This window comes from Ctenopharyngodon idella, chromosome 22 (genome assembly GCF_019924925.1).
Source record: "Ctenopharyngodon idella isolate HZGC_01 chromosome 22, HZGC01, whole genome shotgun sequence".
Lineage (NCBI taxonomy): Eukaryota > Metazoa > Chordata > Actinopteri > Cypriniformes > Xenocyprididae > Ctenopharyngodon > Ctenopharyngodon idella.
The window spans coordinates 11,901,989-11,917,791 of record NC_067241.1 but is presented as its reverse complement, the minus strand read 5'-3'; the positions used below and the strand labels follow the sequence as shown (position 1 = coordinate 11,917,791).

The 15,803-nt window shown below is 36.1% G+C and overlaps 2 protein-coding genes and 1 long non-coding RNA gene across 3 annotated transcripts in view; all 3 read right to left on the bottom strand.

Annotated features, from left to right (window-relative positions):
* Positions 1–1,750: 1,750 nt before the first annotated feature.
* hoxc12a (homeobox C12a) lies at positions 1,751–5,467 on the bottom strand. Its single transcript, XM_051880035.1, has 2 exons — positions 4,591–5,467; positions 1,751–3,854 (listed from the first exon to the last, which is right to left on the bottom strand). The coding sequence occupies exons 1-2, from the start codon at positions 5,174–5,176 to the stop codon at positions 3,616–3,618; spliced, it is 825 nt and encodes a 274-aa protein (XP_051735995.1). The 5' UTR covers positions 5,177–5,467; the 3' UTR covers positions 1,751–3,615.
* A 1,621-nt stretch (positions 5,468–7,088) lies between these two features.
* Positions 7,089–15,803, bottom strand: part of LOC127504896 (uncharacterized) — a 70,687-nt gene continuing 61,972 nt past the window's right edge. Inside the window, exons 3-4 of the long non-coding RNA XR_007927509.1 lie at positions 9,752–9,823; positions 7,089–7,641 (exon numbers count right to left, since the gene is read on the bottom strand). This is a non-coding gene — a long non-coding RNA (uncharacterized LOC127504896). The remainder of the gene's footprint in view (positions 7,642–9,751; positions 9,824–15,803) is intronic.
* On the bottom strand, positions 11,764–15,674 carry hoxc13a (homeobox C13a). The gene is made up of 2 exons (XM_051880034.1): positions 14,858–15,674; positions 11,764–12,988 (listed from the first exon to the last, which is right to left on the bottom strand). Exons 1-2 carry the CDS (start codon positions 15,519–15,521, stop codon positions 12,732–12,734), a joined length of 921 nt encoding a protein of 306 aa, XP_051735994.1. The 5' UTR covers positions 15,522–15,674; the 3' UTR covers positions 11,764–12,731.

The following is a 15,803-nucleotide window of genomic DNA, read 5'->3' as shown; positions in this document are numbered from 1 at the left end:
ATTATGAAGTTTTGATTCAGTACAATTTCTTGTTTTGAAGTTAATAATAATAATAATAATAATAAAATCCAGGCAGTGCATGTAGACGGAGAAAATAATATAATAAGGAACTATTCACCTCTATCATTACTGCCAAAACTGTATCGTTGCAAAAGAAGATCAGGCTCAATTATAAAATGTCATACAGAAAGTTTATAAGAAATGAACAAAGACAATTAAAAAAGATCATTATTAAAGTAATTTTAAACAAGATAAATTACAACGTAAATCAAATTACACTATAATTTGCATTAAATTTACAAGATTCGTAGTCGGCACATTTATTTGCATAATACAACTAATAGATGTGCCAATCTGCCAATGACTGTTTGCTTTTAAGATGACCTTTTTTTAATCAGATGAAATAAGCGACTTTTTTTTCCAGTGCGGTAGCAGTGATTGTGATTTCATCTATTCGTCTTTTGGTAAGCCAAGCAAATGCTGACACTGCTTAAATACAGAAGTAACCAAACTGTTGCACAAGCTAAATACAAAAGTTACTAGCACGTTAAGACGAGCATATACACGTTTAAAGAGAGCGTTTATAAAACTACTCATTGTCAAGAAATCTTTCTGTCTCTCTCTAAGTTACACGTACCCTTTCACAGACATACACACTCACAATCATGTGTGGAGTGCAAGCGACGCCAGAATTGACTTCTCCCGTCTCTACACGTCTGTGATAGGAGCAGAGCACTTAGTGAACCACATGACTACACAAGTTTTGTGTGAAGGGCACTGAGGTGCTCAATGACCTCTGAGCCGGGGAGACGAGTCGTCATAAACAGATTTGGCCAGTCTCAAAGTCAAAAGCGCCGCAAGCACATAAAACGCCATTGTTACGATTGCAGCGCATTTGCTTTAAAGGAAGCCAATAGACTTGACACTATGGCTATGTGGAACCATCTCTACCCTAAGATCCACTTTATTTGCATTCGATAGAACCATCAGTGATTCTTTACACATAAGATGTATTTTTTTAAAAAGCATAAGTTGCAACAAATTCATATGTTACATCGTTTGGTTTTACAATGTAACATATCTCATGATGACCAATATTAGATTACAAGTTGATCCTAAAATTCAGTACAAGACGTTCTAATGCCTTTTCGTGAGCAATTAAAAGTAATCGCCTCTATCAAAATCCTAGCAATCAAAAGGAAAACACAATATTCTCACACAAGATATTTCAGCAATGAATTAAAGGCTGAAACACGGTCCAAAACGTCTTTAACTATCCACAGTTCCAAACTAGGCAAGCAAAGTATTACATGTCCTAGCAGTTAGTCCTTATGGGGCCCAGTTTCGGCGTCTGTTCCATTTATCCACTAGGTGGATGTCTTTACCATTTTCAACCACTGGATAAAACATATCAATATTGTTGCACTACATGTGGCCATTTTGGCAAACATTCAGATTGCATTTTTAGTTTTCTCCTGAGTGTTAGAAACAACAAATGTTTTATGTCGTAACCTTATACTGAAATAAATAAGAGCCAATATGGTCAAAATAAGGATAATGCCAAGCGCAATAATATCTAATTCGCAATGAAATGTTTCTGAAAACGGTAGTTTGACCGCCTGAGTCGGCTTTCCTTCTGCTGCTGCTGCATGGAAAAATGTGTTTAGGTACCTAATTTATCAGATTCAAATAACAACACTCATAGGTTTTCCACAACATACAAATCAGGAAATAAGTAGCCTAAATAAAATGAAGTTTAAGGACTTTATTAATCAGAAACTGTAGGTTACACATATGTGGATACATTCATGAACATTATTTACAAGACATTTTAATCGCAAGGTACAAAGGAATGCAACACTGGAGCATTCACAAAATTACACAGAACAACACAGAAAAATTATACATCGGAGACAATTTCACAAAACAATCCAAAGAGGGGGAAATGTGACGATCATTGTTATATAGTTGTTGATGTCATTCATATAATTGTATTTTCTATAGATTCACAAAAATAGGGTTTAAAGCAAATGTCAATCGCCAAACTATCAGACCAATAACAACAACAAAAGAAAAAAAACGTAGCACCGACTTCTGCCAAATTACTTTATAATATAATAATAATACTTATTAATAATAATACTTACAAACGAATAAACTTCTTTAGATTATACCAACTTTTGACCAGTTCCGTGTCAAAACGTTCTTTTCAGTTTGATAAGGTGTTTTAAAATAATACATGCGCCTTTTTGACAAAAAATAGCCGGAAAAACATTTGCTTTTTTACCTTCTAACTACAGTCATTATAATCATGCAGCAAATATGAACTATTTCACTGGCATATAATCCATGATCTGAGTAAATAATGTTTCTAATAACACAATGGGTCCCGCTAATTAGCAAAACAGGCTCGTGAATATTGGAATTTAAATCTGATCTCTTCTGTATGATTGCTAGTTTCATTACAGTTATGAATTGGTCATTTTTTTATTATTTTTTTTTAATTTACATTGCGCGTCTTAATATTACTTGATCATGCATTTCTCTCCCAGAAGCATTGTTGTTGTGAATTAATTAAGTAGACCTAAGCGAATATGTCCAAATTACACAGATCAAGGGACAAGCAATCGTTAATGGGAAATTTATGCTGTTAAAAATGCAAATATGATGGAGACGATTATAACGTTTTTCACTATATCAAGAATAAATATTTTATTAGCAGGAAGTCGCGTTTGTGCGGCTTAGCTGCAGGCCTACCAATTTACACTTTGGCCAATATCTAGTTGTAATCTCCTAACATTTGTCAGATTGACATTTCACAGGCTAGATCAAAGTCTATTCATAAAAGCTGTTCTGTAATTGCAGTTTGGTTCTCAAGGGCCCAAGATATGAGTTGGGTCACTAACTTTGTGCCCGTGACCGTGAACGTGCCATAGAACACGTGGCTATGACTGCGGAACGGAGATAAGACGTTGATGGCTTAACACTGCCCACACTTCTTATTGTTGAGTATTGAGTTTGAAAGGCTCTTTCTTAGCGATAACTGGCAAAATAAAAACATAGATGGGAGATTACGAACAGTTAAGGATTCTCATTATGACCACATATATGGCGTTTCAGTCCATTTTTTTTTTTTTTGTAGCTTAGAACACTGATAATGGCACGAGTGTGTTATAATTTCAAAAGATCTTTTAACACTCCAACAATAAATATTTAGCGATCATTTTGATATCATTAAGACTGATAAGAAAACATTTTACTGTCCGAAATTCTCACAGCTTATATTTGTCTGAATTTCTACCTAGCAGTTAATTACTTAATAAAGTGAGAGATGGCTTAGACAGCTTTTTACGTTCAAGACTAAAACATTACCACTGTACTCATGCCCACAATTGCTGGGCACAAACCCTCTTAAATAAACACTAGACCACATAGTATAAGCAGACTTTTAGAGCTATCATTTGGTCGCGTACCCATAAATGTTTGAACTCTTATTCGCGTTTTCTGAATGTGTCATTGGGCAAGACTTTCAGAGTAAAATGGGCCAATGGCAGATTACCATTACCTAAATACTGCTGTTGGACTAGCATTGGGCAATGTATATTTTCTGCCTCCTTAGAAGAAGGACAGCGCCTGCTCCCTTAGTAACAGTCTCTTTTTCTTCATCCGCCGATTTTGAAACCAAATTTTAACCTGTTGGTCGCTGAGATTGAGCCTGTCAGACAGCTCCCTACGTCGCTGCCGGGTGATGAACTCGTTCAGCATGAACTCTCCTTCAAGCTCGGCCAGCTGCAGTTTGGAATAGGGCTTTCGCTTCTTGCGGGTCCGGGTGTGCATCGGGTACCACGGGGCACCTAGAAGGGGCATAGCACGGGTTCATGAGAGAGCTTCAAAACATCTCCTAGGCCAACACATCATCTTGAAGTCACGTAAAAAACAAATTTCTGGTGCATTTTATTTTGTGAGGCTGTTAATATGACAATTAGACACGGTTCAATGACAATCTGAGGTGTGATGCAAGCTGTCGATATGATGAATTTATCTGTTTACATAGTATGTCTTAGAACGTTTTACTGTTCTAGTTAAATGTATATTAACGCGGTAATTGTCCTTTTTGCAAGAACCCTACTTATTTAGCGGTTTCAAAGCATATTAAACGACTTCTTGCTGCACGGCAACAGATATTAATTCAGTTTACGAGTCATTAAAACAAACGAGTCATCTCAACAGAGCAATTGCCATTGTACAAATCTGCTCTTCTTACTAAAATAACGTGAAATCTACATTTAACAACAATAACTATGCTTTTTCTGTAAACAGCGTCAAACATTGGCAACGGGATTGTTGAATTTTATGATGTTGTGTTTACTGGTTGTATAAATGACTGAGCGCTTAAACTGGTGAACGTGGAGCATTTTAGGGCAACCCCTAGTGGCCTTGAACAACCACGCAAGATCCATGCAGGAAAATCATAACAGTTGCCAGTGAATGCCTAAATATACTGTCATGCAAAAAAAATGAGCTGGAGCGAGATAATTGTACTGTGTGCTTCTGTTGTCTTTCAGTTGTGATTAAAAGCGAGGGACAAACCTCCTCCACTGGCGATATTGCTTGCGTGGTTTCCTTGCGATACCAGGGTTTGTGGATCGCTTGCTGAAGTCTTTCCTCCATCGTTTAGCACTGAAGAACTGGAGTCGGACTCCAACGACTGACAGGATGGCGGGTCTTGGGTCAGATGTTCGGTGCCATAATCATACTTTGAGAAGGTGCCACTGTTGCCCATCCCATTGTGCATCCCGTGATCAGACGATACTGATGTATCTCTTGCTCGCTCCTCTCGTTTGAGATTGTTGCTGTCTGAACACGACTCTCTGGTGCTGCTGGAATTGCCATAATAACACTTGCTTTCCTCCAGTCGGGTTATTTCACAAGATCGATTAAAAGAGGGGTTAATGGATACGGGACTGCTAAAGTAAGACTGAGGATATCCATTGCACGACTCCGATGGATTCCACGGGAGAGAGCAAACATTGTCCCTTCTAGGGTACGAGAGAGACGGTAGCCCCGCCAGCTGTCCCCCTGAGGCTCTAAAATTCGGGAAGTAAAACCTGTCTCCAGTGTGGATGTTTACCAAAGGTCCCACAAACCCAGGATTAAGAAGATTATGCTCGCCCATTTCCGCGGGCCAGACCAACAGCTTCTAGTTTATTGCAATCTGACATTTAACGTAGTTAAACCTGGAGGTGCACCTGATTGGTCATCTCCACGTCACGTGTCGGAGCTTACTCGAACACTAGAAGGTACCACCCACTTGGTCCATTTCAGACAAAACAAAACATTAACTTCTGTATTACGGGTTTTATATGCTTTTTAAAAATACTATAAAATATCTTATTAAAAATGTAAAATCTTGTTTTTCTTTTCCCCTTGCTCAAAGGCTCTGAACTGATCATCTTTCGCTTTCCTGTTTAGAAATATATAGAAGTGTCCCTAGCCTCGTTTAATCTTTACTACAAGGCAAAAAATAAACAAAAAGTAAATGAGTAAAAATACCTTTTCCCCACAAAGATAAAGCTAATTTTCCCCTTGAAGCAGAGTGTGCGTTCGCCATTGTTTTCAAACAAATTACGGTTGAATTCAGTGTCATATAAAGACGTGATGTTCATCTTTTACAGGCTTGTTTTAAAGAAATACTGATGCTCAGTGCTGAACTCCACTCATATTTACTGTAGTGGGGTCAGCAGGTTGAAACCACTGGCTCCGTAAAAGAAGATGATATTCTATAAGAATTTTTTAAAAGACCGTAGCCTATATTTTAGATAATATGCTCTAGTACACCTCACATGAACAACTTTAACAGATACATCCTATAAATACTCATGGAGAGTTGTTACACATCTCGCAATTCTTTTATTTGAATTTTACAAGCTGGCAGAGGGCATTAAAATGATTCTGCAGCTCCAAATACACCACGCTAGATCACATTAATTGATTTTTGATTGTAAATATATGAAGTACACGCAAATGTTCCTTATATCAACTGCAACGCCGTGTTATTGTCACATGTGTATTATATGAGAACATAATGAAGCGAAAATAAAGATTATGATGACAAAAAGACAATAATAACAGCACACATTAAACTCTCTTGTCTCACATTGGTGTGTTCAGGTAACGCAAAGTTGATGTAAATGCAATTCAGTGTTAGTCTAATCTTTCAGGCCTTTCGTTTTTTATTATATTTTTTCCCCCAATTTAATAATTATAAATAAATACACTGGGGTTTTCAGTCTAAGTGTATTTAGTGTCACAAAACACTGTTTTGAATTACATCTTTTTTTTTTATCTTTGGAAGTGGAATGCGAATAACCAAGTTAAAGGTTGTCAAATGTGGATACAGCTGTCATATTTATATTTAAAAACTATGTAATAAATAAATTATTTATTTTATAGTATTCGGATTGATATATACCGCCATAACCTTTTTAACAACATTTTTTGTGTTCACGCGTTTGCATAGCCTGTTGCGCACTGACACATATTTATGACGGAACAAATTATATTTGCATCCTCTGTTCATTTTAAATAATTTGTATTTTCCTTGTTTATTGCACGAGTCTTTGAGTAACAGTAACTTTGCGTTTGCTGTCAATCTAAAGCTTGTGTCAGTGTATCTGTGTGGGGGCGTGTTTGCAATTATGATTAGGGCCAACTTATTTATTTATTTATTTTTGTTTGTTTGTTTAGTCGACTTTCAAATACACCTACAAAGGCAAAATAATCACAAACAACTTCATTAATGGCGATCTAGGCCATAAATGCAATGATACTGCCTCAGGAAATCCGGTGTTCAGCTCATTACAAATATAGCTAACAGACACCCAAAACAACCAAAAGACTACAAATGCTGTCCTCTAAATTGCCCAAGGATTATTACAACCAAATTTGAGGCACACATCTGCATGTTTTACGGCTACACTACTCCATACCAGATTCATGTAAATAATTAACATGCTATGTAACACTCCGTGCATATAAATTTTAAATGCTATCAGGTATTTCACTAAAATGTCAGGACTTTTGTTTTAATATAATTGTAATCACCAAATATGAGTATATGTGACATTTAGTTACTGCTTTGAGAAAACACTCATGCTAATTATTACACTATTCAGTTGTGTCATTTTGTGAGTTACTTCTGATCAGTTTTAGTAGGAATATTTCATTGTTTTCCCCAAAAACAGAACACAGAGTATAACATGTTGTTCAGATAGTTCTCACTGGGAATGAATGACATTTCAACAACTTCATTTAGTCAAAAAAAAAAAAGTATTCGCCTCAAATAACCTGACTGTCTCAGATAATATCGCTTAAAAGTCGCAGTTAAAAGATAATATTTTCTTACCGCAAGGATGGCCAAAGTAGAAATCTCCAAAATCTCTGGAAAATGGCTAAAATAGTTGTTAGTTCAAGGTCAGTGTCTAGTGCACTGTCTGCGCCGCTGTGAGATTGCTGTCTTGGAATCCCTTTTCCGTCCAGACAGGGCCATAGCGTAAACAAAGGCCTTTTTATTGTCTTTGATTTTGGAAGACTGGTTGGCTCAGTGAAAGCCTTGCAGTGAATGTCCTCCGAGGCCAATTTCTTAAGGAAACAAAAACGTATACATTAAATGTGAATTCAATGCAAAATTCCTGTTCTCAAATACTTAATTTGGAGAAAGGATGAAAGTTTGATGATAGTTGGGTATCCTTACAGACTTTAAAAATCTAATAATAATAATAATAATAATAATAATAATGCTAACTACAATAGTAAATTAAAATAATGACAGTTATACTGAAAACACAGCTTTACAAAACAAAGTAGAGAATTAAAGACGCAACTTCCAGAAAAACTTTTTTTTTTTTTTTTGCTTTGCACTATTGCCTTTATCTTTTCTTCTTTTTTTTTTTAAATAACAGGTAATTGTTCTTTAAATTAAGTAATAATAAATTGAGCTTAAACAAGACAATGGTTAAAACAGAAATCAATAGGATGTTTCCGAAACACTTTAGCATACGGCGTTTGAAAAAAAAATGCAAACCTGAACTAAGTTTCTGTTTATATTTATTTTTATTCTATATTTATTATTTTGTTTTCATGGACTATGCAACGATATAATTCGAGCTGGTAATATTCTAAGTTTACAAAATACAAAAGAAAAAAAAGAAAAACATTTACAGATGCAAATCTGGGTCACACTGTAAAAGATGTAATGCATCTTAAATATCATATACAGCATATATATAAAATAATAAATATATATTATATACATTTCGGAATTAAATCAGCCGTACTAAATAAGCAAAACTAACTTGTTTCCTTGTCAAATAATCCTGCCATTGTGTATTATAAATATTGTTGGATTACTGACCAATTGCTTTTGTTCCTCTCTTGAAAAAAGCGTCTGCTGTGCATAAATGTAAATACTGATATAGTTTAATCAAACCAACCCATCCTAATCATACAATTCAATGTGTATGTGTGCCATGCCTTTTTGTAAACACTAAATTCCTCAAATATGCACATGTTGCTAGTTTATTCGTTACATTCATCTTAAATCAAGCACACATATTCAGTAAGAGTACGTGCGCCAGACACAAATATAAAGATCTTTGCAAAGCATGTGTCTTCGTGTTGAATCTACACTGCTCACTTCCTGATATTTCCACCATACGCCACCAGAGGTTATCAGCCCCCTTTCTCCTCAACACACTGATCTCTCTCTTCACATTCCAGCTGCTCTGTTTAGAGCCGGCGGATAAAAAAAACCCTACGTGAGCCCATATGTTTGGCTGAACAGGCCTTTTGCACTAAACATTTATAATTTGAGAAACATTTCCATCGAAACCATGCAGTTGTGAAGAGTTTATTTATATATTTATTTTTCTCAAGTTCGGTATGAGTGCATGCTTTAAAATGTGTATGTATGCATTTTTGTTTTATTTATACGTTATATTTATATGTGTTTAAATCAATTTGAACAGTAATCTAAGACAATCTAATTATGGGTTCATAAGTGCAACATCGTTTATTGTTGAGTTTACAATTAATAAACCGATGGAGTGATAGTAAAAGCAGTAATTGTAGATAGTAACACAACAAAAATGTGCATCAAATTATCCGATTTCTACATTACAATATAGCACCATTTGTCCTATGCAAAACCAGCAAGTAGCCTATTATTAATTTTAATATTAAAAAAAAAACACAACTCTTTACTATAATCTTAAATAGCACGAAATAGTGCTAAAGCTGCGCAAAATCAACATAGATTTGAACTAAACCGCTTGCAACAAATTTTTTTTTTAAATCGAGTTAATAATTTGTATTCTAGCTAAATCCAACAATTTAATAAATGAATTTTACTTTTTTTTTGAAGATAGCACAAAATGATGAATTAATTAGGCCTACATTTGGCAATAAATTAATAAAAACACAAATTGTAAAGCGTGTTTTGACGCTCACGTGAGTAGGAAAAGTAAATATACATTGCGATAAGTTTCTCTTTGCATTGCTCATAATAGATTTACGTATTTTGAATAGGCCTTGCGCCTAACCAGACAGAAAATGGTTGACAGAACAAGTGCATCAATAAAAGACCATAAACGAAATACATACAGTTCTATATTCATAAATGATCTACTCATTTCCATATTTAAAACACCAAGGCAGTGCGCATTTTCACTACAAATAAATAAACTAGCCGTACCTTTTGGCGTGACCCTGTGGAGGATGCAGCTCTTGATATTTGGTAAGAAATACCCATCATTCCTCGGAGCGCCTATGGAAATAACACAAGATGACATCTCTGAGCACTGTCTTTTGCAGACGTAAATGCACTACCTGCCTTCGTGGTCAATATAACCTACACCTCATGATGAGAGAATACAACCATTGGTGGTTTAAAACTTATACGGGAAAGGGATCGCGGAAGAGAAAAACTGTGTGAGAAGTAAAAAACGGGGGACTGAAAATGTACACAGTGTACATTTTCACAATGACAAGGATATTGGATAATCAGAGCATTTTCCTTTTTTTTATGTATTTATGGTATGTCATTAACTCTCGCCGTCTAGACAGGGAAATAACACCTTGTTTGCCTGAAAACAAACCACGGCCAGTGGTGTCCAGCCCCTCTGTTTATTATTCACAAGACTCTGTGATGTCAAGGTCAAAGCGACTGCATAGTCATGGTCAAGGGTAACGCGAGATCACGTGACGTTAAAACACTAGGCTTAACTATCATGCAGTTAACATTAAATTTCTCAGTTTTAAAAGTAAGTAACTTCAACACAATATACAAACTTGGGCAGTTGACTAATGACAAAAAAAGTTTTTATCAGTTACTGGGTGTGTGCCTCATACGCGTTACTGAGGAGTTGAAACGTTCGTAAGCAATTATTCACCAAATTACTTACTTTTCTTATAATGCTTCTTACATTTAAATAACTCATATATACATTTATATAACTCTGATATACATTTGATAGAATTTCTTATTCCGTAGCATTTAGACAAAAGGGAGTTAGCGACTATAGCCTTGTCTCCTTGATTGGTAAAAAAGTATTATATATATATATATATATATATATATATATATATATATATATATATATATATATATATAATATAATCAAATTAGAAAACTGACAGATGAAAAAAAAAAACGTTTTTAAAGTATGTGTAATTAATTCTTGATTACGGTATACCATTGTATTTAAAAAGAAATTGTTGTAATAAGAAGTTGAAGTATTTAAGTTATTCGTTAAATGTGCCACTAGCATTAAATTTAAATGGCGTGTCATAACAAAAAAATTCAAATTTACACAATTTACAGTGTTTCAGGCAGTTAGTTTTATTTACTAAATATTGAAAAGTTAATATTGCTATTATTAAAATACTAATGTTATTTAAAAATTATACTATTTTAAGCAATCAATGAATGTTGTACCTCCGACCATACCTTCAGAGCCGGGAACGGGACAGTCCTTATGAAGCAGTACCAAACTGTGAAGATCAAACTGTATCAGAATGTTGTCGTGGCATATTCAAAGTGACATTTCATTAAAAATTCGCCTTCTTTCACCTTCATTCTTTTAAAATGAGTTACATTGTGGTAAAATTATAGACCGAGTAAGACATACGCACCTTACTCTTGCTTAAATGAAATGATATAATATTGAATATAAGTATAGCGAAGAATTGCACTATTAACTGTGTAATTAAGTATAAATTAACACTACATGTCTAGATCGTGACCTGCAAGCATTGCTTGCATTATGTATGTAAGGCTCACTCGAAGCCCGCTGCGTGAAATTAAAATGATATTCAGCACTAAACTTTGTACTGTTAGCATAGAGTAATGTTTTTATAATAGAACATGTAAAAGTCAAAAGTTAACTAATCATACTACTAGACCCTTTCGTGTCACTAATATCTGTGAAGGTTGTGCATTTGTCTTACGCATTTTAAGCAAGCCCGAGAAGACTGTTGATTAATACATTTCATATTCGAAACGAAATTACAGGCACTGCGCCTATTCAACAACATCCACCCAACTGACACACAAACATTCAATCTATTATAAGAACTCAACTGATAGGAAGAAAGATGGACAGACAGATATGCATCAATATGAAGCGGCCATAAATGAGCCACCGTTGTCTTTGATAATGCATTGATTCACTAGAAGTAGCATGTACTCAACAAATTCCATTGTCATTTTTATTTATGAAATATGTCTCAATTCATTATTTTAGGAATTGAACACCACAATACAGTTCACATACTGCACGAAAAGAGATACAGACAAGTTGTGTGAACAGCTCCAATGCTTTACGATACATATTTCTATATAAAAACAAAAAGGTTGTGCATTAATGTTTAATACTAAATGATTTTTAAATGCGTACAATCATTCCAGTTGCATGGCAGAGTCATATCCTTCACTGCTAATAGGGACACATACAAATGATCTTGAAACATTCCTTTTTTACAGACCTGTCATACGCGAAATCTAAATTAAATAATAGAAGCATTAAACTGTACAGTTAACATTAGCAGCCTGGTTTACCCTCGGCATTAAAAAGCAATGTATCCCACAGTGAACCATTTAGCTTTTGAAGTCTCGCAGGCTCATTCTAGCAAAATCTTCACGAAAAACAATTTACGGTTTCTATTCGTGACACAGTTCAATATTTGCTACAGCCTTTTGAGAGTTTATACAAGTCTTGATTCATCCAAAGTGTCCGATAGATATATATTTTTGTCTCTTCTCGTGCGTGTTGAGCCCCTCGAGTGTTTTCTGCTGGCTGGCTGGTTGGCTTTGACGCACATATGAAGAGATGCAGAAGGGTCGTTTTCAGATGCACGTAAACCATGTGTCTCTTTGATATTTGTGTAATTTTAAATATTTATTATTTATATATGTACATTCATAGAAAAGGACGAAGTTGAAATGTTTTTTTCTTTCTGTATTTTCACAGTTTTGTATCATATGCCCAAAAAGCCAAAGAGTGAGCGGTTATGGTACTGTGTGCATGTTTTAAATTAAATAAAGTGAAAGAAGACAGGTTAGGCGTGAGGGTGCCCGGATGTTCTTCATTCATGATTTCTGAACAGAGGTAAATATCAGACTTTCTGGACGGAAGGATTTAAGCTGGCGGGAAAAAAAAAGAACGAAACATGCATCAAGTATGCATGTGATTATTAGTCTTGGATTTGCTGACAAACTTTTTCTCCTTCACTCTGCGGTTCTGAAACCAAATAGTAACTTGGCGTTCTGAGAGGTTGGTTGTCGCAGAGATGCGTCGTCTCTTGTCTTTGGTGATAAACTTGCTTGCTGCATACTCCTTTTCCAGTTCTTTCAGTTGTATCTTGGTGTAGGGAACACGCTTTTTGCGCCCTCGCCGATAACTGCTGACTTCTGGCTGCAACGGAACAACATCTGAAAAACAAAAAGTAAATTAAAACATTATTATAAACCGTTTGCCACTGGTGAAAGACATTGGATTTGACACCACTATGAGTTATCTATTTAATAAAAAGTATTTAATGGCTGCGTCAAATGATTTAAATATCTGGGGCCAATGCTGTCATAACTGAACAAATTGGTAGTCATGTTCCTATTGTGAGTTACTTTATTTACTGAATTAAAAAATAATAAAAATAATATTAGCTACTAATATATACCTTTAAGTGGGTGAAGGTCCATTTTACTATGCGTCAAGTTATTTAGTCTTTTTTCCAGCATTGCAATAACTGTAATAGGTTTTTAACCAACACTGATATACTGATAACAATAAATCTTTCTCGAGTAAAGTTTGGGTAGATGGGATTTGTGAAAAGACCAAATCATCCTAATTTAAAGTCTTTTTAAAATGTATGGATTGTGGGTAGCAATGACAAGTGTTTGTCAAACAAATACTCCTCAGTTTTGTATATATATATATATACTGTTATGTAAAATCACGTGTATTTTAATTATAATGTAACAGAACTGACGCCCAGCAACATTCTTTTCCCAAAATCACTACTTCACTGTGGCATTGTAGCTAAAGGTAAAATAAGGTGAAGGATATTATAGGCTCATCTGGCAGCTGAAGCACAGACACATTCAGATGTATTCTAGGATTTTCTCTGTCATTACACTGGTACAGAACATTTTAGACAGAGGCATGTTCACTGCCTTCTGTCAGAAACATATTATTGTCTAACGGTCCCAAACAGAAACTGTAAAGAACTGGTTTGGACTATGTATGAAAACAGCACTAGATGATCATAAAAAGTACTCTATTAAAAAGCCTATTTTGCTATATTCTTATTTTTGGTTATTTTAATATGTAGGCTACCTGTGTGTGTGCGCGTGTGTGACCTCCTCTAGGAGGGGGAGGGTTGCTAAACGGGTCAGGGGTGTGTTGGTGGTGACAAGTATTCACTATAGCCACTATAATGCGACAGTATATTGAGTTTACCACTGGAATAACAGTGAACTTCCAACGTAGTATTTGCATTTTGTAATTTTGATTTACCACAGCTGAAAAACAATACTGAATGATTGAGTCATGCAATATTTTTTGCCCAAAGCTAAACAGTGACTACAGACTACAGAACGTCAGCTACTCTAAGAAAAGAAAAAAAAAAATGCTGCTTCATGGCATTTGCAAAATGTCCATAACAGATTGCGGGGAACCACTCCCGATCACCGCTGACAAAGATTTATATGCGAGGTACAATAAGACCTTCTATATTATCAGACGGGAGGAGCAAAGGTAGGCAGTATTGCCATACCCCAGTTCCAAATTGCGTGACTTTCCTAGCTTAAGAATCCTGTGACTCAATAATATCCGAGTTAATATATGACTATCCTCTGTAACCAGATACGTCACTCAAACATTATATTTTATGTAAGAGGGTGTAAATAAAAAATATTTTCTAGGCGAACTAAACTCTGCCTTGCTTGTGTTTTGGATTTGCTCAAATTCTTGTTATGGAAAGCCAGTTGAGCATTTCACAACTGTCACGTGTCAAAAATGAATAGAACAAAATTTACACATTTGACAGGTTCATGCAGACCTCATGCATTATGTAGAGGTTTGAGTTGACATCTCTTATCAACTGATGCCTTTTAGTCAAGAATATATATCGAACCATTTCATTAAGGCGAATACTTTGCATGTTTACAGTTTACAGTTGGAGAAAAAAGTATTTATATCTTATCATAACAGGACAGGAAGTCGTATGATACCTCTTATGCATGTCCTTTGATTTTTTTTTCCCCATATTTGAATGGTTTCATAACTGTGGTAAGACATACCTGGAAACGGAGATTTCCAAAGATGAGAAGACTGTGTTTGCTCCTTTGAACAGTACACCTGCCCATCCCAGCCATTCGACAGAGCCCAGTGTTGATAGCCCTCCATGGGGATCAATGCATCGTGACGTGGCTCGGGATGCGCGCTAATACTGGGAACCACCGACATGTCTAGATATCCTGGAACTGCCTGGTACGAGCTGGCAAAACTCGGGTAGAAAGCAAACTCTTTTGCCCTGCTGGAGAGCTCCTCCGCGGGCAAAGCGCTGCTCGTCTCGGCATACTTTTCTGCTGGATGGTATGAACATGGTTTCTGCTGCAAGTTCACGTTGTGCGAGTGAGATAATCTGCAACCGTAGTAAGGGTTTCCAAAGGGGTAGCCGTAACTCAGAGAAGCGCTAGATGACGTCTGAGGAGCGGGACACTGTCGCCCAGTTTCTGGGGAAGATATATCCGAGTACACGGATCCCTGGTGAGTCGCTATGGTGCCGGAATGCCGCCCCAGCGCGGGGTGTGAGATCAGTTCCCTGCAATGAGTCGCAGGGCAATTCCCGCTCAATCCTTCCATAATTTGACTTTTATTCTGATTATTTTCATTCGGGCTTTTTTCATACACGTACATCAAGGTGTCCGCCCAGCGTGGATGCAGGACCAGCGAAGTCGTCATATCACGGGCTGCCGATGCTTTTTAAAAGTCGCCTACTCCAAGACTGATACCTCATTTCCAACTACATTTTACGCACGCGCATGCGCACGACTATATCCATGTGTCCAGTTCATTAAAGCGCAGGCACGTGATATGCTAACTAGCCCAAAGAGACCGGACTGTGGGTGGGAAGAATAATCCCTTTAAACAACTACTGGCTCACGTTTCACGCCTGGCTTCTACGGTTTTCGGTGCCCAGGCATTGGCTAAGAGAGTTGGAGAGAGTCATTCTTAAAGGGGAAG

Coding starts and splice junctions, on each gene's coding strand:
- hoxc12a (XM_051880035.1), bottom strand. CDS start 5,176: ATGGGCGAGCATAATCTTCTTAATCCTGGGTTTGTGGGACCTTTGGTA. Junction 3,855..4,590: donor CAATATCGCCAGTGGAGGAG/GTTTGTCCCTCG, acceptor TGCCCCTTCTAG/GTGCCCCGTGGTACCCGATG.
- hoxc13a (XM_051880034.1), bottom strand. CDS start 15,521: ATGACGACTTCGCTGGTCCTGCATCCACGCTGGGCGGACACCTTGATG. Junction 12,989..14,857: donor TTGGAAATCTCCGTTTCCAG/GTATGTCTTACC, acceptor TTTGTTTTTCAG/ATGTTGTTCCGTTGCAGCCA.